The sequence below is a fragment of the Vidua macroura genome, chromosome 11 (assembly GCF_024509145.1).
Source record: "Vidua macroura isolate BioBank_ID:100142 chromosome 11, ASM2450914v1, whole genome shotgun sequence".
Classification (NCBI taxonomy): Eukaryota; Metazoa; Chordata; class Aves; order Passeriformes; family Viduidae; genus Vidua; species Vidua macroura.
The window spans coordinates 15,897,457-15,919,259 of NC_071581.1; the positions used below are offsets into that span (position 1 = coordinate 15,897,457).

Sequence of the window (21,803 nt, forward strand, 5' to 3'; positions counted from 1 at the left end):
CTGGAGGTGTGATTTTTTTGCATTACAATGAAGATAGTTTAGCTCTAAGATACACAGACCTGGAGTATTTTGCCAAGTTAGCAATCCCTAAATCTTGTTGGTTCCGGAACGTCCTTGAGTGAGGGATGCTGGCTGCTGCCTCTTCCAGCGATTAGGTCTCCTTTCCTGCTGATTAGGCTTGAAAGTATACAAAGGTCTTACATCAAAGAACAGCCTGACTTAAGATAACACTGACTGACACATTCCACATTTTGCAACAATGATGCTGCCTGCTCCCCTGGAGGGAGCAGGGAGCTGTGGGGCTCAGAGGGGAAGGGGCTGTGGCAGAGCAGGAGCTGGCTGCGGGGCGCTGAGCTGGGGGTGCTGGAGGGGTGAACAAAGCCCTGCTGGGGGATGTAATGGCTACAGGGCCTTTGCAGGGGTCTGCGGGGTCATGGTCAAGGCTGTGAGATGCAGGAGAGGTCACTGCATGGTTCTGGTCATGCAGCTCATGGGAAGGGCCTTGTGGACCCAGGCCAAGGGGCGCAGCATGTATGCAGGGGAGGTGCCACGCTGACAAAAAAAAAAAAATCACTCTGAAGACAATCAAGCATTGAAAGGGGGTTTGGGAAGTCTGCGGCATCCCTGGAGGGTTTTGAGGTCAGGTTCAAGCTCTGGGCAACCCGCTCTGAAGTCACTGCTGATCCTGCTCCTCCTGATGGGCCTTAGAGTGGAGTCCTCTCAGTTCCTCTCTGACCTGGATGGTTCCCAGGTGCCCCTATAGCATTGTAAGTTGGTCTTATCTCTTCCCTGGTGCATACTTTCTGGCCCTGGGCTGTGGTTCTGGAGCCATGAGTGTGCCTGTGCTGCTGTCCTTGGCTGCCATCGGTCAGCCCTTTCCAAAGGTCACTCCCCTGCTTGGCACTGGCCCGTAGCCCTTCCTAGATGTGCAGCCCTCTTTGCTTGTTTCTGTTGTTTCCTTCCCGAGGAGCCTGGAAGGAAAAAAGGAAACTCCAGTCTAATTTGTTCCTAATGGGAGCTCTCCTCTGGATGCTGCTGGCAGAGCAGGCAAGTCTGTGCAGTGCAATTGTTTGTGCAGGTGATTACGCCTGCAAGAACGTCTGCTACAGCAGGTCCAACTCCAACACCATCCAAATCCACACCCAGCATGCTTACGTCTCATGGGGGCCATGGTCTGTCCACTACCAAGGAAGGAAACATCACTGCTTCTTCCCCTTCATGATCTGTGTCACCTGAAAGATCATCTTCCAAACGTGGGGCCCTTCACCATCTCCCGAGTGTTTCTTTGGTGATTGCCAAATGTGGAACCACTCAGCTACTTGGGGGAATAGAGATTTCTGCCCCCCCTGCCACACTGAGCAACAGGCATGTGCCATGAGGCACATCCAGATGGGATGGACCCACCCCCACTACTTTCCTCTTCTTTTTTCCTCCCCCACCTCATAGTCATGTTACCCAACTTCTTCTGTTTTAGCTGAGGCTTTTTACATGGCAGCTCTTTGCTTCTTGTAATACTTCTGCATCCTAAAAATCCATGTCCCCAGGCTGGCCTAGGTTGCAGCAGCATTGCTTTTACAGCCATTTATTCAGCTTATAAGCATCCAGCACTGTCCTCCAGCAAGGAGGAAGGTGATGGATGTGAGCTTGAAGCCCCAGCAATCAGTGGTCGAGGCTGCAGGGTGTGGGGGGTCCTTCTGTGCTGGCTCCTGGATACTCTGGGGGGAAGTGTTGGCAGGAGTGGAACTTGGAGTACACAAACTGCACTCCTGGTGCTTCCCAGGCTGGGCTTTGGATTAGTGTGTCAGAATTCAACCATCTCAAACTTACCCCCCAAACTAGGAGATTGCTGGCCACAGCCAGATTTGAACCTGTTCTCCTTTTCCTCGTAGTGCTTTTCCAAGCCCGTGAAGAGGTGGACCATTCTGCTGTTACAGAGATTCTGGGAGCTGGGGCTTTCGAGGAACATAGTAACAATGCAGGTGACATGCAGCCCCATGTGCCAAATGTCAGGGAACCCTTGGTCCTCTTGGGAGACCCTGGCTCCATTTGGGGCAGGTGAGGGGCCAGGTGCTGGCACTGTCCCAGTCCCCATGGGTGCCCAGAGCCACACCCTGGGCTGTGCCGGGCTCCTCTTCACGCCAAGCAGGCGGCAACCCTGCCATGCGTCACCGCCCGGCGCAGAGGTTGGGGACATGGCTGCGCTGGCTCGGAGCGTCCTGGTGACAGGGTCCAGCCGGGGCATCGGACTGGAGCTCGTGCGGCAGCTCGCCGCCAGCCCCCGGCCCCCCCAGCACATCTTTGCCACCTGCCGCGACCCCAAGGGTCCAAGAGGGAAGGTCAGTGCGGGCACAGGGAATGGGATGGTGCTGAGCCAGGTGGGCAGAGGGGATCCGCAGTCCCCGCAGCCCTGTTGGCTTGCTGCCCTGGCTGGGTAGCCCAGGAGTGCTCCGGGGGTCTCATAACCCCCCCAGCTCCCTGGATAAGGCAGTGCCCAGTGTGGTTGGGTGGGATGAGGCTGGAGAGGCAGACATGTCTTCAGCACTGGCTCCTGGCTGTACCGGTGGCCAGCCAACCCCTTTTCTGTGCTGGGATCACTCGGGATGGAGGGCAGTTCCTAAGCCCAGCAGCACCACTCTCCTGCTGGCTGTGGGGTTGCTGCCCTACCCCATCCACTGGGAATGGCCCTGTGCTCTTTCCCCAGAGAAAGCAAAGCCACCCTGGCTCAGTGACCTGGGAGCAGGGGTGGGACACCTGACAATGCAGCTGGTGGCTTCTAACCTCCTCCCTTGCCCCATGACTTTATTTCCAGGCCCTGCAAGAATTAGCTGCCCAGCACTCCAGCATCAAACTGGTCCAGCTAGGTATGAAGCAACCTTTCTCCTTGCACCCAACATTGCTTCCAGCTCTCTGATGACTTTGGAGGTGGGACCAGGGGTAGCTTTTGCAGGAAGTTCTAGCCCTGCCAGGTGGGGAGGGATCTATGGGGAGGGATCCACGCACACCTGGGCAAGCTTCTCCCTGCAAATTAAGCTGTGCCCTGGCTGGTGCAGTCAAACTGGCTTCAGAGGAGGCAGAGGTGGGTCCAGACATCTCAGCTGAGCAAGTTTCATGGGAAAGGCATGATGTCTCTTCCCAAAGATGCTAAATACAGTGTCCAGGTTTTGGGCTGGGACACATGGGTTCACAAAGTGAAGCAAGGCTGGGCACAGTAACTGCCTGGATGGTTCCTAAGTAGGAGGGTTGGTTTGGGATCTCCTTGGAGGTGGCCATGGTTGGCATTTCTTTCAGGTAGAAAAGGGAGGAAAAAAGTAGCTAAAAATGACACATGGGAAATCTGCCCAGCCTGGTATCCCAGGTTGATGCTCTGAACTAGAGGCACGGGATGTTCACAGCCTGGACTGGGGAGGTGTCCTCTTGGCCATTCCCTCCTTCTGTGGATGTAGACCAAACTCAATGACCTTTTTCAGCAGCATTTGGGAGGAGCACAAGGCAGCAAATAGACCTAGACAGCATAAGGAGAACAGCTAGGCTGGCATTTGGAGTTGGCAAAGTTGGGGTATTCACAGGAAAGAAGCTTCCAGGGTGCTGGACAGGGACAGGGTCTCGCTGGGGAGGACAGTGTTTGGGTGAAGAGTTTGGGAGATAAGGAGCACCAGGCTGAGGATATGTCTCGAAGAGCAGAGATTTCCTGTGTCTGAGAGAGTAGGGGCTGCTTTTATTAATGAAGAATTAAAAGAACATCTAAATGCAAAAGAAATGTTTTGGCAAAGTGCCTGCACTAGGATTGCCATTGCTGTAATAAGTGAGGTGGGAAGCACCCATAACTTCTAAATATTTGTGTTTCATTGGAGCCAATAATAAGAAAACTGAATCAAGGCTATTCAGTATCAGTACCTACCTACCTACTTGTTTATTTGTTTAAAAGCACCCGAAAAGTTCAAGTAAGTTCAAGTTCGGTTTTTTAAATATTTCTTAGAAAAAAAGACATTCTTGAATTCAGGCTTTACTACAAAGAGGCAGCAAATCTCTCTTTTGCTATTAAGTAGATTATTAAAGTAAAACACCTTCTCTGTAACAAAAAATAAATGAGCTGCGAGCCCCACCTGGCAGTACCTGATGGCAAGAGCATGGCCAACATAAAAGGGACTGGCCACTACATGAAAAATCTTTACTAAAAACATACAGTCCAAGCCCCAGAATGTCAATAAAGTCCCAAAATAAGCTTAAAAGTGCTTAAATATCAACAACAAGAAGATATTTTTTAAAAAGAGAAGTTGCTTCCAGCTCTCTTGCTCCATAATAAGGAAGGGTTGTCTTCAAACCAGTAATAGGCATGGACTTTTCAGAAAGAAAAGTTAAAAAAATAACTCAAAAATTTGCAAGATCTGTTACTTCATTCTCTCTCTTTCTTTCCCACCCTTATTTCTTCCAGGGAGACAAAAGTTTGTTATTTCAGCAAATCTGGGGGTTGAGGACTAAAAATGTGTGGGTCCCACATGCCTTGGAGCAATGACTCAGCTAATCCAAACAGGGCAGTTAATCATTCACCAGGTGACCAAAAGATCTCTCACATGTGGTGGAGTGACAGAACCTTGAACTTCATCCCATTGTTATCCAAAGAAGTAACTCCAAAGCACTCTGTGATTTGTCCTGCAACTGGACATGCAATATCCTCTCAAATCCCAAGGCTCCTTCCCCTCCCAGCAGCCTCACAGCAGATTATCCCATGGTATTCCCCTCAAATGTTTCAGGACACCTCTACAAAGGTCTGCGCTGCACAACACAGGGTAGCAATAAGTCCCATGCCACTCATATACTTGCTTACCACCATAAAGAGATCAGGCTAGAAAAAGACCAGGAAAAAGGATCTTTTTGCTGCCCATCAGTGTATAAATATTCCAAGAAAGAAATCTTCAGCCTTGGAAATCTTTGCTAAGTCACTCTTTTCTAAGCAGAAGAAAAGGAACACAGCTCAGGGGCAAAAGTGTTGCAAAAAAATAAGGAATCTGCAGTCCCCCACTCCCAGCAGGCTCATCACATTGGCATCTGCAAAAAACAGGCACAGAAATGTGCATGGTAACAAGGGCACATTCCAGCCTGCCCATACACGTGAATATTCATGGTTTTAAGGGCTATGTGGTATATCTGAGGTATTAAGAGGCAATATATAAAGTTTAATGTTGGTCTAATCAGCCCGTTTCACATTCTGAAGGTATTTAGATGACCTTTTTAAACAAACAAACTATGGCCACTTCAGCTGGTGAGTATCCAGGACAGGATGTAAATCCTAACAGGCAACCCTGATAGCTGGACACAAACTTAAAAAAACCACCACTTTTATTGCCTAAGTCAGAAAAATCCTGCAATTAAAGCATGGCAGAATTTCAAAAGCTATACCAATACTTAAGCAAAGAGGAAGGCACTGGGGATGCTTATCCCTGTTAGCCCAGTTTCAGTTATGCCTGGGAGGGTTTGTCTCCACAACTTGGTCAGTAGGGATAGGGAAGTTCAGATTCAGAGCCTGCAACCAAATACTGCAGGTTACATCCCAATTTTTTCATTACTTTTCATTACTCAGCTCATCTCTCAGCTCCAAAACCTTGTGGGTAACAGCATGAAGAAAAAAAAAATGGCTCCCTGTGGCAATAAACTTGGGAGTCTCAGTGTGCAAGGACCAAGCATCACTTGCACAATCATAAATTCCTTGAATACAGAAAGCAAATACAGACAAGTTTTTTCCTACCAGTAGCCCCCACATGACTCAAAATTAGTTCAATTAAGGTTTAATTCAGCTGAGGCTGCAAAACCAAGGGGTGAGGACAAACTGCTGCTCGTTCCAATGTGCTTAATCTGCTAAACCTGCTGCATCCTTTCTGGATGAGAAGTGCTGGTTCCAGCCACAGCACGATTTCCAGTGGGTGCTGTGTGACCCATCAGAGCTATTCTTCACTTTTCTTTTTCCCTGGCAGACACAGTGAATTTGCACAGCATCCAAAGAGCTGTGCGGGATGTGGGGTATCATCTGAAGGACCAGGGCTTGAACCTGCTCATCAACAACGCAGGCATCAGCTCCCACGCCACACTGTCCTCCCTGGACTCGCAGGAGATGCTCGACTTGTTTGCCACCAATGTGGTTGGGCCACTCCAGGTTGTCAAGGTATGTCTGGACCTTTTGTGTTTCTCCTGCTTGGGAAGATGTTCCCTGATGGGAAAAAGGGCACCTCCATGGATCTCCCCTGCCTACCCAGAGGAGCTCAGCAGCTTAGCCAAGTCCAGCATCACCCGTGCTTATTTCTTCCCCACCTGGAGTGCCTGCCTGCACCAGGCTCACTGTACTGGCTCACTCCTTTCCTGGGGATGGAAAGGCTGGAGCCTGGCCCCTCCCTGGGTCATCTTCCCCATCCCCTGCACTTCTGCCAGGAGTGTCTGTCCAGCTGCTTGTCTACAGTCTGTGACAGAGCCTTCCAAGGATGGTGCTCAAACTGGGGTTCTGTTGCATGCTGATAAAGTGTTGGTGTCTTTGCATCAGGAATTTCTGCCACTCCTGGAGCAGGCAGCAAAGGCCGCAGGACAGGAGGGTCTGAGCTGCAGCAGGGCCGCTGTCATCAACATCTCCTCCAAACTGGGCTCCATCGGGCTGTGCCTCCGCGTGCCAGAGGCCCCCATGTACCCGTACCGGGCCAGCAAGGTGAGGTGCCAGGGGAGGAGCTGGAGATGCTGTCCCAGGCACAGTGCCCCTGGAGGGGAGGGAGCCCACAGTTCACCCTCTGCCCCAGCCACCCACCCCCTGCCTGGTTCTCCCAGGCAGAAGCACAAAGACTGGGACAGCAGCAGCCAGGACTGAGCAGGTCATGCTGACGCTTTGTCGCAGGACCAAGTCCCATTTCCCACCTCCACAGACATTTTGTGGCTATGAAATGTCTCCTCTCCTGCCTACCCACTCCCTGAGTTGTGCTGGCAGGGCTGTGCCTCTTCCAGGCTGCCCAGAACATGGTGACGAGGTGCTTGGCTGCAGAACTCCAGGACAAGGGGATCTTGTGCGTGGCCATCCATCCTGGCTGGGTGAAGACTGACATGGGCACAGAGGAGGTACTGGGCTGTGCAGGGGAGGGTCAGCAGGACTCCCACTGAGTCCCCATGTCTTGGGGAGGGCAGGGGCACTTGGGGGATCTTGTGTCATGCTGTGGGCTGCCAGGACCATCTTCTGGAGCAGAGCAGGCAGGGAGCAGGCAGCAAGCTGCAACATACTGAGTACATGGGATAGCCAGCCCTGTCTCCCCAAGCCAGCCTGGAGAGGTGTGGCAGTAAGGAAAAAGATCCCCATTAGCACCATGGAAGCTGCTCCCAGGAATACACCCTCCCCAGGAGCTGCTCTCTGTTACAGCTCATTGTCCTGTTCTGCAGGCACCGCTGACAGTGGAGGACAGTGTGAGGGGCATCCTGACCGTGCTGGCCAGCCTCTCCCAGGACACCTCTGGAGCCTTCCTCGACTGGGAAGGGAACAGCCTGCCCTGGTGATGGACAAATGGACAGTGCCTCTTGCCTGTGCTGCAGCCTCTGCTCGCTGGCTCACCACTCTGCATAGTCACTCCTGCTCACCCTCAGCCCTCCCCACACTGCCGGGGAGAGGGAATCAGCTTGGGAAACAGCTTCTCTTTCCTTTCCCACACCATGTGTTCCCTGTGGTCCCCCTGTACCCCTCACCTCTGTAAACTCTGCCAGCTGATGCCTCTCTGCTCTGTCTCCACACCCAGTCTCAAACCCCCTATCTGAGCCCAGGGCAGGATCCCTGAGCTCTGCCCGAGCTCTGTGTGTCCCTCTGTCCCACCTGTGACCAGGCACCCCCCAGCTGAGGGGAGAGGGCAGCTGCTCCCTGTGACCCCCAGCCCCTCAGGCAGCTCAGCCGGGGCAGGGGAAAGCCAGTCCTGCAGGGGCTCAGAAGATCTCTCTCCTCTCAGGAGAAGGGCCCTGCTCCAGCAGGGAGCACAGTGCAGTCACAGTGCCATGGGACCTGCTGGTTGTAACTCAGGGGGATGCCAGTGACAGCCGTGGGCTGGGGGCAGCTGTGGGCACCACCAATCCCCAGTGGAGGAGTGGGATATCTGCAAAGGGCCACCCCATGAGCTGGCACTGCACAACAGAGCTGGGGGTCTCAGCAGGAGTTTATTGAGGATGTGGGGGAGGTGGGAGCAGTGCCAAAGGTAGCTCTTGGCTGCCAGGATCCTGAAGTGGTGTCTCACCAGGGTATGACGTTCCCTTCCCAGTCCAGGAAGGCGCCGGTGTCCTTCTCAGAGAGGGAGGAGAGGACCTTCAGCATCCCTTGCACGCTGTCATCCACTGTCACAGGGGGCTGTGGGGCAGAGGAGGAGATGCAGCCCATGCCCAAGGCCTGGCTGAGGGCCCTGGAGCAGCTGGAGCCAGGGGAAAGAGCTGCTCCAGGGCAAAGGGAAAGCTGAGAACCCCAGGGGGAGGGACTGAGATGAGAACTGAGGGGATGGGGACAGCCAGCACCCAGCAGCCAGGACCAGGACAGGGGGAGATGCCCCAGCAGGGTTTGGGCAGGCAGGGAAGTTGTGGGCAGGGGCTCAGGACAGCAACTCCCACCCATGTAAAGTCAGCACAGGAGCTCTGATGGACCCGCCCCGGAGGAATTCCTACCGTGTGCCCGGCAGAGCTGCCCATGTCAGTTTGCACCCAGCCGGGGTGGAGAGCGACGCAGAGGATGCCGTGCTCCTTGTACGCCAGGGACTGGCACCTGCTCAGCATGTTCAGAGCAGCCTGTGGGGAGACAGTGCAGGGACGGTGGTGGGAGGGGAAGGGGGGCTGCAAGGGGAACTGCAGCTGGGCAGGGCAGGGGAAGCAAAGGTGTGACAGTACCTTGCTGCAGCGGTACGAGGTGATTTGCATCAACTCCCAGTCAAAGGAAGAAGCGATGGAGCCGCCAATGCTGGACATGTTGACGATGGCAGCCTTGCTGCAGCTCAGCCCTGAGCCTGGGCTCCCCTGGGCAGCCTTCTTCAGCAAGGGCAGAAATGCCTGCAAGGAGACAGAGGGGACAGGAGCGCACATGGACATGGCACAGGGCAGGGGAGAAGCTCCTTCCACAGTGGCAACACTGACACCAGCACTGGGGTATCCTCCCTCCTCTTTCCTGCCAGGCCCCAGTTCCTGAGCTCCAGCCCATGGCTCCCTGAGCTTCTCATTAACTGAGAGCCCATTGGTAACCAGAGTGGAGGCAGGATCCCCTCCCACTAGCCCTTCTTCATTCTCTCCCAGGACAGCCCAACTTGGGTGAGGGTCTCACCTGGCCCATCAGCAGGGGTCCAACCGTGTTGGTGGTGTAAATCTCCCTCATGTCCTCTAATGTTTCAGTATCAAGTGTGTTCAGCTTCACAATTCCAGCATTGTTGATGAGGAGGTTCAGCCCGGAGCCCCCCAGGTGCTCCCCAACCTTGGCTGCAGCTGCCTTGATGCTGGTGGGGTCAGCGACTTCTGCAGAGCCGACACAGGGAGGTCAGAGCCTGCGTCCCCATGGTGGAGTCCCCTCTGTTCCCCCAGAGGTGGCAGTGCCCGATGGCCCCCAGGCACCAGCCCCTTGGCACAGCTCCCTCCCAGCACGGGGCTCCCGGGGTGTGCCCAGCCTGGGCACTTGCCAGAGGAGCTGGGGCAAAGGATCCGCACCTCGGGGCACCTACCGAGCGGGATGATGATGACGTTGGGGTGCTTGGAGGCCAAATTCTGTAACTCCTGAAAGAGAGGGCATGTGTAGGCATGGAGAGGCTGGAGGGGCTGTGCAGAGGCTCAGCCTTTCTCAGGCAAAGCCCATGCCACTCCATCTCTGTCCCTGCATCAATTTGTGTCCAACACCTGCTCCAGCTGCCACATCAGTGGGGCTCTGTGCCTTCTATACATGCCTTGTGCCATTTTCCCCTCCACGTATCCCATGCACAACTGGTCCTATGGTGTCCCAAGCCAGCTGATTGTGCTTTGGGTGCCCGACTGCAGCTCCAGCCCTTGCAAACACCATTCCTGATCCAGTCTCCCTCTGCCCAGTCTCACCTGTGCTCTCTGTCCCTTGGGGTCCCGACAGCTTGCAAAGATCCACTGTGGTGGGTTTGGCATCCTCAGGAAATGCTGGACAAACCCCAGGCCGATGCCTCGGTTGGCTCCAGTCACCAGAAGGGAGCGGACGTGGAGCCCTGCCATGCTGCCCTGGCTGTGGCTGCACTGCTCTCGCCTGGACTCTGCCAGTGCCTTTTGCTACTTGGTTATCTCACATGTTCCCATGAGGACTTGCATCAGCTCGTGGCTCTCGGAAATTCTCTGCCTGCACCTCAATCTCTTGGCTCTGGTCCATACCCATGATCCACTTTTCCTGCTGGCTGTGGAATGATGCAAAGGGAGCCAAGTGTCCTGCCCAGGCAGGGAATGCCCTGGGCTAGGTGTCTAGAGTGCTGCTTTATGTACCTTCCCTGCTCTACCAAACCTGAGCCTTTTGGTTTTCAGGGCCAGCACTATCCCTGTCCTTGCAGTGCGACACTCTCTCCCACCACCTCCCTCCCTCTTGGGATCCCAGGCCTGTCCCTCCCCTTGCCCAAGGTCAGGCAGGCGAGGCTGGACTCGCTGACTCTGCACAGTGCAGTTTGTTGGCCTTAGTTCATGCAATGCCAGGGTTGGGGATGGAGCAGTCAGGACAGGTGAATGTCCCTTGAGGACTTGAGGATGGAGCAGCCAGGACAGACAAGTGTTCCTTGGCCACAAGAACAGCCTGAGAAACCTAGAAACCCCCCAGGACCACTGGGAAAAATCCTCCAGGGCTGACCAGAATGACCCCTTTCCTCAGAGTCTGCTCTAACAGCACCTATAATATTAAAGTGTGATAGAAGGATAATCCCTGCCCCATTCCTGGAAGCATTCATGGATAGGCTGCATGGGCTTCTAAGCAACCTGGTCTAGTGTAAGGCATCCCTACTTGTTCAGGGGGGTTGGAACTAGAAGGTCTTTAACATCCTTTCCAGCCCAAACTATGGCTCTGTGATCCTATGATAAAATTCCGTTTTGCCCCTGGGTGTGCCTTTGGTGTGGCTGGGAGCCAGGGCCGTGCCCAGGCACACACACTGCAGGTCAACATCCAGCCCCAGGGTGGCCCAGGTACTCCCCAGCTCTTTCCTGCAGTAGAGACTGAACCAACTGATGGACTGAACTCCCAGGGAAGCATCTGACTGCTGGATTCAGGAGCTTTGGGACAGGTCTGAGGATCACTGAATCATAGAATCACCCCCAGGAGCTCCTTCTGCACCTAAACCAATGGAGAACCATGACCTGCGTGTTTCCAAGTGTCCCCACCCTGTAGGGAGGGTCTGGGGATCTGATGGATGATGGATGGATTGTACTTGGTGGTCTTAGTGGTCTTTTCCTGTCTAAATGATTCTCTGACTCTATGATCCCATAGCCTCTCCAGCTGGTTCCTGCTGCAGCACCACTTAAACTGCACAGACCATTTGCAACAGTGGAATATACACATTTAAGATAGTTCAGAGATGTTGTGTAGGTAGTTTATAGTAATTAATAACCACTTATATGGGATGTGATTGGGCAAGACTAGGGGGCATAAGCTTGTGGAATCTCTCCTGCTCCAGCTGGAGATGCTGCTCCAAGGTCCTTTGCAACTGGACAATGATGAGCTGTCATGTTCAGGAGATCTGATCCTTCATCCAAATAAATCAGCTTTTGTCAGTAAGAGCAAACCCTGCTGCCTTCTCTTCTGTGTGTGTGGTGAGTTGACCCTGGCTGGATGCCTCACATCCACCAAAGCCACTCTATCACTTCTCTCTGGAAGGGGACAGAAAAATTGTAACAAAGGTTCATGAGTTGAGATAAGGTCCAGGAGAGATCACTCACCAAATACCATCACAGGCAAAACAGACTCATAGTGGGGATATTAACTGAATTTGTTGCTAACAAAATCAGAGCAGGATAACGAGAAGTAAGATAAATCTTAAAAATACCTTTCCTCCACCACTCCCTTCTTCCCAGCTCTACCTCCTCCTGCTCAGCAGTGCAGGGAGGCAGGGAATGGGGGTTTTGGTCAGTTCATCACATGTTTTCCCTGCTGTGACTCAGGGAGAAGAGTTGGAGTCCTTCCCCTGCTCCAGCATGGGGTCCCTCCCATGGGAGACAGCTCTCCATGAACTTCTCCAACGTGAGTCCATCTCCTGGGCAACAGTTCTCCACAAACTGCTGCAACATGGATCACTCTTCCATGGGGTGCAGTCTTTCAGGCACAGCTTGCCCCAGCTTGGGCCCTCCACAGGGTCACAAGTCCTGCTGGGAAAACTGCTTTAGCATGAGCTCTTCTCTCCACGGGTCTGCAGGTTCCTGCCAGGACCTGCTCCAGCACAGGCATCCCATGGGTTCACAGCCTCTTCTCAGGAATCCACCTGCTCCAGCATGGGCTCCCCCTGGGACTGCAGGTGGATCTCTGCATTCCCATGCCCTCCATGGGCTTCGAGGGCACAGCTGGCTCACCATGGGCTGCACGAGAATCTCAGCTCCAGTGCCTGGAGCACCTCCTCCCCCTCCTTCTGCACTGACCTTGGTGTCTGCTGAGCTATTCCCCTCACGTATTCTCACTCAACTCTTCTCTGGCTGCAATTGCATCTGCACAGTAACTTTTTTGTTTTCTTCTTAAATACGTTATCACAGAGGCGTTACCACTGTGGCTGAAGGGTTTGGCCTTGGCCAGCAACTCGTCTGTCCTGGAGCTGTCTGCCACTGGCTCTGCTGGACATGGAGGAGCCTCCTGCTATCTTCCCACAGAAGCCACCCCAGAAGCCCCCCCTGACCAAAACCTGGCCATGCAATCAAACACAGGGTGACAATTACATCCATCTTGTCGTGCCATTTCACTGCCCTCCCTGTCAGCCCACTGATGGAACCAGAGCCTCTGGCACGGGGATGAACGGCACTGACTGCCCCAAGTCACAACTGAACGGGGTGAGGGGAGGAATTTGCCATCCCTTCAGCCAGAGCATTTCCCAGGCTGCTTGACAGATTTGACCTAGAGGCTTTAATGCCTTAGGATGAGATAAAGGATGGGCAAGGCTGTTGTGGCAGGATGCTTCTTCCCAAGGGCAAGCATCTGGGGAACCCCTGGGATTACCTGGAGCCAAAACTAAAGGAAAGAACATAAAAACAAGGTATATTTCCAGGGATGGTTTGGCATCGTGTGTGAACCATTTAATGGGAAACTGTACTACAGAGCTCGCCAAAACATGGGGAATCCTGGAACGACTGGGGCTGGAAGGGACCTGCTATTCCAACACCCTGCCATGGGCAGGGTCACCTTCCCTTAGGCTCAGAGCTCCATCCAACCTGGCCTTGAACATTTCCAGGGATGGGGCAGCCTCAGCTTCTCTGGGCAACCTGTGCCAGGGCCTCACCCCACTAGCAGGGAAGAATTTCCTCCTCGTATCTAATCTAAGCCTGCCTCTTTTTTTTTTTTTTTCAGTTGAAGTCATTCCCCCTTATGCTATCACTCCAGGGCGACGTCCAAAATCCCTCTCCAGCTCTCCTGTAACCTCTCTACGTACTGGAAATGGCTCCAGCATCTCCCCAGATCCTTCTCTTCTACAAGGGGACGCGTACACCCAGGAAAAGCGCCGGGGTTGGGCACAGGGATAGTGCGGGGCGTCAGGATGGAGCCTGGGGTGCGATGGAGTGCCGGGGAGGGGATGAGAGGGTCGGGAGCGGGGCCCGACCCCCGCGCCGGCGGTACCGGCCCGGCCGGGCCCCTCCGCCCGCCCCGCCCCGGAAGTGGCGCTGCCGGGCCCCGCTTCCTGTTCCGGGCCGCGCGGCCATGGCGGCGGCGGCCGCTCCGCCGGGCGGGGCGAGCCCGGGGCTGGCGGCGGGGGAGCGGTGAGGGGGGCCGGGAGGGGGCTCAGCCCTGCCTGCCCTGAGCCCCTGCCTGCCCTCATCCTTTGCCTGTTCTCATCCCCTGCCTGCCCTCAGCCCCTCCTGCCCTGAGCCCCTGCCTGCCCTCATCCTTTGCCTGTTCTCATCCCCTGCCTGCCCTCAGCCCCTCCTGCCCTGAGCCCCTGCCTGCCCTCATCCTTTGCCTGTTCTCATCCCCTGCCTGCCCTCATCCTTTGCCTGTTCTCATCCCCTGCCTGCCCTCATCCTTTGCCTATTCTCAGCCCCTGCCTGCCCTCATCCTTTGCCTGTTCTCAGCCCCTGCCTGTCCTGCAGCCCCTGCCTGTCCCCAGTTCTTCTCCCTTTCACAGTTCAGTCAGTTATAGTTAAGATTGGTCCCAGGAAATTAGTTATTGGGTGATAATAAACAATATGGAAAGAGGTAGAAATAAATGTCCTCTCCTGTGTGGGAGACTTGCAGAAGGCCAGGCACACTCCAGAGCTGTGAGTGTCCCCCTCCACTGTCCAAGCAGGATGCAGCAGGACCTGTGTGCCCCCAGCAGCGTGGCTTCCTCAGCACAAAGCCCTTAGGGTGGGCCCTTGCACCCAGAGAAGTGGATGCACTTGGGTGGATTTGAGCAATCTCCTGGGTTTGTGGCTGTGCTTGGGGTGCAGAACCCTTCCCAGCATGATGGAGCACTGCTTATGGCTTGGTGTCTTGTCTCTTCTCATGTAGTCTTGTGTGTGCAGACAAGAATGTGGCTTCTCCCAAAGTCTACATCCTGCAGCCATGGATTGCTGACCTCTTGGTGAATTACGAGCAACTGGATGAGCGTGAGAATTTCCTGGTTGGGCAGGTGGTGAGGGTAGGTACCCAGAGGGACTGTCACAAAGTGCTCCAACAGCCTTTGAAATCTGAATTCTGGGAGGTGCGCAGTGCATGTGCAACTCTTCCTCCTCAATGTCTCTGATTTTAATTTTTTTTTTTTTTTGAGGAGGAAGAGCTTGGTGTCGTGACCGCCTTCCTGTGAAACTTGTTCCAGGTCTACAAATAAGAGTTTTTGTTTTTTTTTTTTTCCTTCTCCAATCTCTTGGCAGGTCTTGAGTGACTCAAGTGCTGCTGGCCAGCCTGGGGTCCTCCAGGACGCTGTGGTGCAGGTCTCTGACGGATCCTGCTTCATCCGTGTGGTCATTACAGCCGAAGCTCTGCAGGCAGAGGAAAAGTGCGTTCCACAGTGACTTGGCGTGGCTGGGACAGCAGTTCTCCACAGCTGCTGTGAGGAGCTGGGGCTCCTGCCTGGCCTTGTTTCAGGTTGTGTTAAGCTAAAGCAACCTCAGGGTGGGAATTTGGTGTGGAAGAGCTGCTAAGAGAAGAAAGCTGGAATGCCCTTGCTCCAGTGTCTGCTGGTTGGGATGGGCAGGGATCCATGGCAGAAGCTGTGATGCCATTAGAAAGGACTGTAGAGCCCTTGGGTTTTGTGGATGGAGCCAGATCATTAACCATGGTAGCCTGGGCTGCTCCTTCAGTGCTTTCCTCCATTTCCCCATTTGGACACTCTTAAGCTATGGGGGTGCTGGTAGCAGAGAGCCAAGGATGAGCAGCAGGAAGAAGCTGATCTTGGGCAGGAATTACTAAGGAGTAAGGAGCCCTTGGTGCCTGCTGCTCATGCTGAGACATGTCCCAGAATGGCCCGGTGTGGTTGGCAGGGCTCTGGTGGGAGCCCCACTGTGTGTCAGGGGGAGTCCAGCTCTGTTCTTCAAGGCACTCCTGCTCTGCTCCTTTTCCAGCGCCCACCTGCAGCTCAGGCTGTCCAGCCTTAATTGCAGAATTATCGTCCTGCAGAAGTACACGGTGTGTTTTCAGGACGAGGCCAGACTGGTGAGTGCTCTGAGGAGTGGAAGCAGCCTGTTCCTTTACCGTGCTGTGCTTCCTGCACTCTTGCCTGCTTCCAGCTGCTCCCAGGAACTGAAGGCAGGTGATGGGTGGCCTTTCATTTTCATCTGCAGCTCCTGCGCAGAAGGTGACCTGGGCAGGGATGAGCCCTTGCTGGGGATGGGGTGCATCTTTCCCAGGGTCACCTGGCTGTCACCTCTGCCTGTTGGGCATCAGCAGAAGGCCTGCATGGGCTGGTGGCAGAGCAGCCCACTGTCCCCTTGCAGTGGTTCAGAGGTGTCCCCACAGACTCCCCTGGGCTGGCCCACCCTGGCGTGTGGCTCTTGCAGAGCCATCAGCTGACACAGGAGGATACAAACTCCCCTTTGAAGGGGGCTGTCCTTATTGAGGGGACCTGAAGGGTTGGTGGCAAAGCTGGCGTGGGTGTGGGAGTGCTGGCTGGCCCCAGGGAAGGCAGGGGCAGTGGTGGGACTCAGAGGTGCCTTACAGGCTCTTTCCTCCCCACAGGAGGACTGCGAGTTTTACCTCACGGCCCAGCAGTTCATCGTGCTGCCCATGCAGAGGCAGAGGATGGAATCATCCGACGGGTATGGCCCATGGGATGGGTGGGTGGGGGCTGTGCTCAGGGGGACTTCTTCATCCTCCCCACAGCAGCACTGACCCTGGGAGTCCTGATGTGACCTGCTTGTGGCAATCCCTTTTGAAGGAGGGATTGTCTCCAAGGCAAGGGAGAAGGGAGATGGGGGTTTGGAGGGAATCAGTAACTGGCTTCTCTCTTGCTGCAGGAACCAGGACCCCTCTGTGGTGAAGAAGATAAAGGAGCTCTGGCTGTGAGTATGGGGCTGAGGGATGTATCCAGATACCCTGATGTGTGCAGCCTCAGACTGGGGTTAGAGCAGGCTGGCAAGGGCTGGCACAGGTTATGGCAGCTCCTGGTTAACCTGTGTGACTCCTTGCCCTGGAATGTGACAGAGTTGAATAGACTGTGAAAAATGAAATTGTGGTGGCACATTGCCAACCTTTTCCTCTGAGCTAGGAGGAAACACCTGTGGGGAGCTTGTTCCTGCCAGTGGTGGGCAGCACAGCTGCGTGGGTGAGCCCTGCACAGCTCATTCTTCATCCTTGGAGATCCAATACTGGAGATCCTCAGGGCCTTCAATCAGTCCATCTCCAGGGGTGAGGCTTCCTGATGGCTATTCCTGGCGTACTGAGCATGTGGCCAATGGCCAGATCAGCACCCAGTGGTGGATCCACTACTTTCACAAGCTGCTTCTTCCAATCCAGGGTGCTTGATCTGTGACCAAGAACTGTGTATGTCCCAGCCCTAACCTGGCTTTGTCTTCTCCTTGGTCATTACAGGAGGAATCTTGCTGTGAGGAATGCTCCCAGCTCAGGTAAAGGGTTGTGGGGGGGCATGCAATGTTCTGACTGCCTGGGGGAGCCCTTGGGTTTCCTCAGCTTGGTCCATGTTAGGCAGAGGTAGCACAAACCTGGTCAGATCTCACAAGTGTACATTGCTAAACCCAAAGCAGGAAGAGATAATGCTGACAGCTAAAGCAGAGTGGGACATTAAATGCCTGTGCTCATGCTCCTGGTCCAGAATTTGTGAAGAAAGGAGAGACAGTTTCTAGAAGCAAAGGAAATGCAGAATTGTGGGTGTTCCCACAGGTTTCAGTGTCATGACAATTGCCAAGTCATGCAGCAGAATAAAAGTGTTTGCAAGTGAGGCTTGCCTGAGTTCAGCTGTCTTCCACTGATGTCTGTGCATTCTTGCCCTAGAGCCCTCTGTCTCTCAGCTGATTGATGCCATAGGACAGAACCAGCTGGAGATTTTGAAGGAAAATGCCGAGGAATGCTTGGATTTATGGAAATCAAAGGAGAAGCCAGTGACAGTGGAGGACGAGGTTCCCATCACCCAGTGGGAGGCAGAGCGCAAGAAGGAGGTCAGTCTGTCTGTTGGGACCAGCTGAGACAGGGCTGTGACAGCTTGGGGGGCTCTGGTGAGTGGGAGAAGGAAGGGAAAGAACAGTGGGTAGAGCTGGAGGTTTGCTGGGGAGGGAGATGGTGTTGGGTTGGCAGGTACAGGTGGACTTCTGCATCTGGAGAGGGACTGCCCAGCAAAAACCTTGTTGCATGTCTCATTTCAGCAGGGTGAGGACGTTTTCACGGTCCCAGTCAGTGCCCTGGTGATCCCTCCTGAGGAGGAGGCAGTTGTTTGTGATTCTTCTGAGGCAGCATCTGCAGGGTACACAGGTAGGCAGTGCAGCACCCAGGCATGTGAAATTAGGGGCTCCCTAGGGTGGGGAGAAGAGTTTCCTTGCTCTGGGTGTGCTTCATGCTGGGGATATGACCAACAGTGTCCCTTTCATTGCAGATACAAGCCAAGCAGCTCCTGGAAAGAGTAGTGATGACAGGACAGTGCCAGGGGACCTGAGTATTGTATCTCAAATCAGCTGTGAGTAGCAGAGTCTCCAGATCCTGGAATGATTTGTTTTGGAAGGGACCTTAAAGAATATCTAGACCCAGTCCCTGCCATGAGCAGGGGACACATTCCACTAGACCCGGTTGCTCTAAGCCCTGTCCAGCTTAGCCTTGAACACCTTCCAGGGCTGGGGCAGCCACAACTTCACTGGGCAACCTGTGCCAGGGCCTCCCCACCCTCACAGCAAAGAATTTCTTAAAAATATCTAGTCTAACCCTGCCCTCTGTCAATGTGAAGCCATTCCCCTTTGGCCTGGCACTCCATGGCCTTGTCTAAAATCCTTCTCCAGCCCTCTTGGAGCCTCTTTAGATACTGGAAGGTTCTTGAAGGTCTCCCTGGAGCTTTCAGTTCTCCAAGCTGAATAACCCCAACTCTCTCAGTCTGTCTCCATAGCAGAGGTGCTCCAGCCCTTGGATCATCCTCATGGCCTCCTATGAACGCTCCAGATCCCATCCAGCCTTTAGTTTCCTCTACAGTTGGCTCAGCCCATCTCCTTGGATTGAGTGGAGGAGGTACTGGTGTGGCCAGGTCTTTGGGAGACCTTGAGCAGGCAAGGGATGGTCCCAATCCTCAAGCTTCTTGAAGCTGCAGCTTTGGTGTATTGTGGGAGCACGAGAAGCCATTTTGTTGCCATCACTGAGCATGAGTCTCCTGCCCTGGTGTGGGCTCCTCACTGGCTCTGGCTCAGCACCACGATGGGTTTGTGTCACCTTACTTGGCTTGGTGTCACCAAGCTTTGCTGCAGAATTACCTGCAAATTCTGTGTAGAGGAGGAGCTGAAGGGAAGAACTGTCCTGGACAGTGCAGGGTGTAGGACAAGGCCTTCTTCATACTTGCCTGCTCTCTGGGCAGTGTCTGCCTTTCCACTGCCTGCCCTATGAGATCTTGGAAAGGGTCTCACTGGAATACACCACATTTTGGGCTGGAAAGGGCTGCAGAGCTCCCCTCAAGAGCTGTCTCTTGAGACCTTGTGCACAGGGAACACAGGGAACAGGCAGCTGCTTTCTTTGCCAAAATCAATCCTCCGGCTTCTTCACTGCAGGTGCCGCATCACCGACCTTGTCAGACAGCCTGGAGGGATCCCTGGACAACCCCTGGAACAGGATGCCCTCATTGTCTTTGACGCCGAGCTCTTCAGATGGTGAGTCCCCATGTCCCAGGGCATCCAGCCTGCCTTCCTGGCAGGAGACAGCTCCTCTCTTCTCAACGGGTGTAGCTCACCCTGGATGCTGGTGTGACTTCCCCTGGCCATAAAGCAGTGCTGTGGTGTTCCCATAGCCCTGGACCTGCATCATTCCAGCCCTGACACTCTTCCTGTGTGCCAGGGCCCTGCTCACATTGATGATGCTTTTCCTTTTACTAGAGAAGACCTTTCAACCTGACCCTTCCCTGAAGACCCAGAAGGATGTGGCTGCTGACAGCAACACCACCGACCTGTTGGAAGTGTGTAGCCAGAGCTCTCCCAAGGGCTCGCCCCAGGGAGGGCCAGCACAGACCTCCTCTCTGTCCCTGCTGCACTGCTACAGCAATCCCAGTCCGGCAGAGATCAGCACCAGTGAGGCGGCACCAGCTGCGGAGGCAGCCCAGGGTGCCCTGTGTGCTGATCAAGGCCTGCAGGGATCCAGGGGCTCTCAGGCCACCCTGCCCACTCTTTCTCCAGTTTTTCCAGTCTTGCCCAGCAGCAGCTTGCAATCGCCACCTGGCAGGATTCCTCACAGGGAGCAGGCCTGCTCCAGTGGCACAGCTTCCTCTACAGAAGTGTTGAAGCCTGGACTGGCTCACGCCAGGACAAAGGGAGGAGAGACTGTGGGTGCCAAGAGGAAGCTGGTGGAGGAAGATGAGCCCAGTGGGCAGCAGCATCTCCCAGGCACTTCGAAGGGCAGGGGGAGAGGCAGAGGCAAGAGCTCATGGGGTGCAAAGAAGAGGAAGAAGGAGACAAGACTGCGGCATAGAAAGAAGCTTGAGGAGGAAGAGGAGGAGGAGGAGGAAATGGAGAAGGAGGAGGAGGAGGAAGAACAAGCATCCCCCGCAAGAGCTGGGCCCAGCTCCAGGCCGGAGCAGTGCACAGCTCCAGAGCCGGTAAATATGAAGCAGCTGATGAGGTCCCTGAGGGCTGGGGGTGCCTGGGGAGGCTCTCTGTGCCCACACCACTGTTGCCCATCCCCAGGATCTTTCCTTAGCAGGCTAGTGGAGATGGGAAGTTGAATGCAGGTGTGGTGGAGGATCTGGGAACCCTGAGGGAATCACGAGGGAATCATGTAATCACTTAGGCTGGAAAAGAGCTCCTGAGATGGAAGTTTAACCATTCCCCAGCACTGCCAAGCCCACCACTGAGCCATAGCCCCAGATGCCATATCCACAGGCCTTTAAATCCCTCCAGGGATGGTGAAGATGTTGTTTAGCCTGAGCTAAACAATTGGGTAGGAAAAAACAATTGCTGGAGCATCTTCTGAGCTATTTGGGTAAAAGAAGATCAAAAGGGTGCTGTGGCTGGAGCAGACCCATCCCACCCTCCCCTTTGCTTTTGTAGTTCGTGGAGAGACCACTCCAGTACCAGTACGAGGCACCGAGTCCTGAGCTCTGCCAGCAGGTACAATCTATCAGGTCAGTGCCATATCAGCCATGGACTCGTGGCTGTCCCTTGTTCCTGCAGTGGGACTCTCATACCTATAGTGAGTCCCCAGCCTCTGCCCTACCTCTTGTCACCAGCTGCCCCAGTGGTATGTCCACACCTGGGTTTCTTACCCTGGCTCCTCCTGTCTGGTTTCTCAGGATCTCAAAGGCAATGCTGAAGTGGGCATGCTGGATACTGACTGAGGAGGAGGACTCCTGAGCCCAGCCCATCTTTCATTCCTTTGTTTCTTCAATGGGTCTGTCAGAACACTGGGAAAGTGGCTGGGGGAGGGATGTGGGGATACCAGAAGCTCTGTACCCGAGTGGGCTGGCCTGGCTTCAGGGACCCTGGTTCCAGGGCTGCTGGCATATGACCTGTTGAAAGCTGTTACCCTCAGTGCCAAGAGGGGAGAAAAGCATTCATTCAGGCATGCCTATATATGAGACAGCATCCCTCTCCCGCCTCTTCATCCTTTTCAAATGCCTTGTCACCAAGAGGTGACCCAGTGCCACCATAGCAGCAATGGCAGAGGCCCCACAAGCTGATCCTGCTCCAAAGGTACCCCAGGAGCTTGGATGGTTTATTGAATAAGTTTAGGTAGGGTCCTGCACTGTTTATTACAAAAAATATCCTGCAGGGTTATGCTGTAGAAATTAAAAATTGTATATTTTTTAAATACACAGCTCTTGTATTAAAAAAAAAAAAAAGAAAAAAAAAAAACAAAACAAGCATCTTGCTTCGTCGTAAACATCCGTGTAAGGAATGCGTTTGGTCCGGAGCAGAGGGCAACACAGGAGAAAGCCACTGGGGTGTCAGGATCACGCTGGTGCCGTCAGGGAGCTGCGGGGATGGAGCTGCGTGCTGAAAGGCGGTGGGTCGTGGTCCCGCTGATGGAAGCCTGC

General features: G+C 54.3%; 3 protein-coding genes across 8 annotated transcripts; 2 read left to right on the plus strand and 1 right to left on the minus strand.

Moving 5' to 3' along the window:
• The first annotated feature begins 2,192 nt into the window (after positions 1-2,192).
• Positions 2,193-7,518, plus strand: LOC128812855 (C-factor-like). Its single transcript, XM_053987511.1, has 6 exons — positions 2,193-2,336; positions 2,810-2,861; positions 5,970-6,157; positions 6,530-6,688; positions 6,979-7,089; positions 7,405-7,518. The coding sequence occupies exons 1-6, from the start codon at positions 2,193-2,195 to the stop codon at positions 7,516-7,518; spliced, it is 768 nt and encodes a 255-aa protein (XP_053843486.1).
• Positions 7,519-8,144: 626 nt separating this feature from the next.
• On the minus strand, positions 8,145-13,794 carry LOC128812922 (C-factor-like). Of its 4 annotated transcripts, none has more exons than XM_053987605.1 (7): positions 13,593-13,794; positions 10,060-10,378; positions 9,696-9,747; positions 9,305-9,492; positions 8,878-9,036; positions 8,659-8,778; positions 8,145-8,350 (listed from the first exon to the last, which is right to left on the minus strand). In XM_053987605.1, the coding sequence occupies exons 2-7, from the start codon at positions 10,204-10,206 to the stop codon at positions 8,237-8,239; spliced, it is 780 nt and encodes a 259-aa protein (XP_053843580.1). In that variant the 5' UTR covers positions 10,207-10,378; positions 13,593-13,794; the 3' UTR covers positions 8,145-8,236. The 4 variants fall into 4 exon arrangements, with proteins under 4 accessions (XP_053843580.1, XP_053843579.1, XP_053843577.1 ...); XM_053987604.1 differs by having other exon boundaries at positions 10,060-10,382; XM_053987602.1 differs by lacking the exon at positions 13,593-13,794 and adding an exon at positions 12,009-13,562 and having other exon boundaries at positions 10,060-11,832.
• A 61-nt stretch (positions 13,795-13,855) lies between these two features.
• On the plus strand, positions 13,856-21,803 carry ACD (ACD shelterin complex subunit and telomerase recruitment factor). 3 transcript variants are annotated; one of them, XM_053987247.1, is made up of 15 exons: positions 13,856-13,917; positions 14,648-14,777; positions 15,010-15,134; positions 15,700-15,790; positions 16,313-16,392; positions 16,591-16,635; positions 17,165-17,199; positions 17,585-17,748; positions 17,953-18,058; positions 18,180-18,260; positions 18,668-18,799; positions 19,330-19,428; positions 19,651-20,366; positions 20,818-20,891; positions 21,060-21,803. In XM_053987247.1, exons 1-15 carry the CDS (start codon positions 13,859-13,861, stop codon positions 21,118-21,120), a joined length of 1,998 nt encoding a protein of 665 aa, XP_053843222.1. In that variant the 5' UTR covers positions 13,856-13,858; the 3' UTR covers positions 21,121-21,803. The 3 variants fall into 3 exon arrangements, with proteins under 3 accessions (XP_053843222.1, XP_053843223.1, XP_053843224.1); XM_053987248.1 differs by having other exon boundaries at positions 17,956-18,058; XM_053987249.1 differs by lacking the exon at positions 18,668-18,799 and having other exon boundaries at positions 21,060-21,801.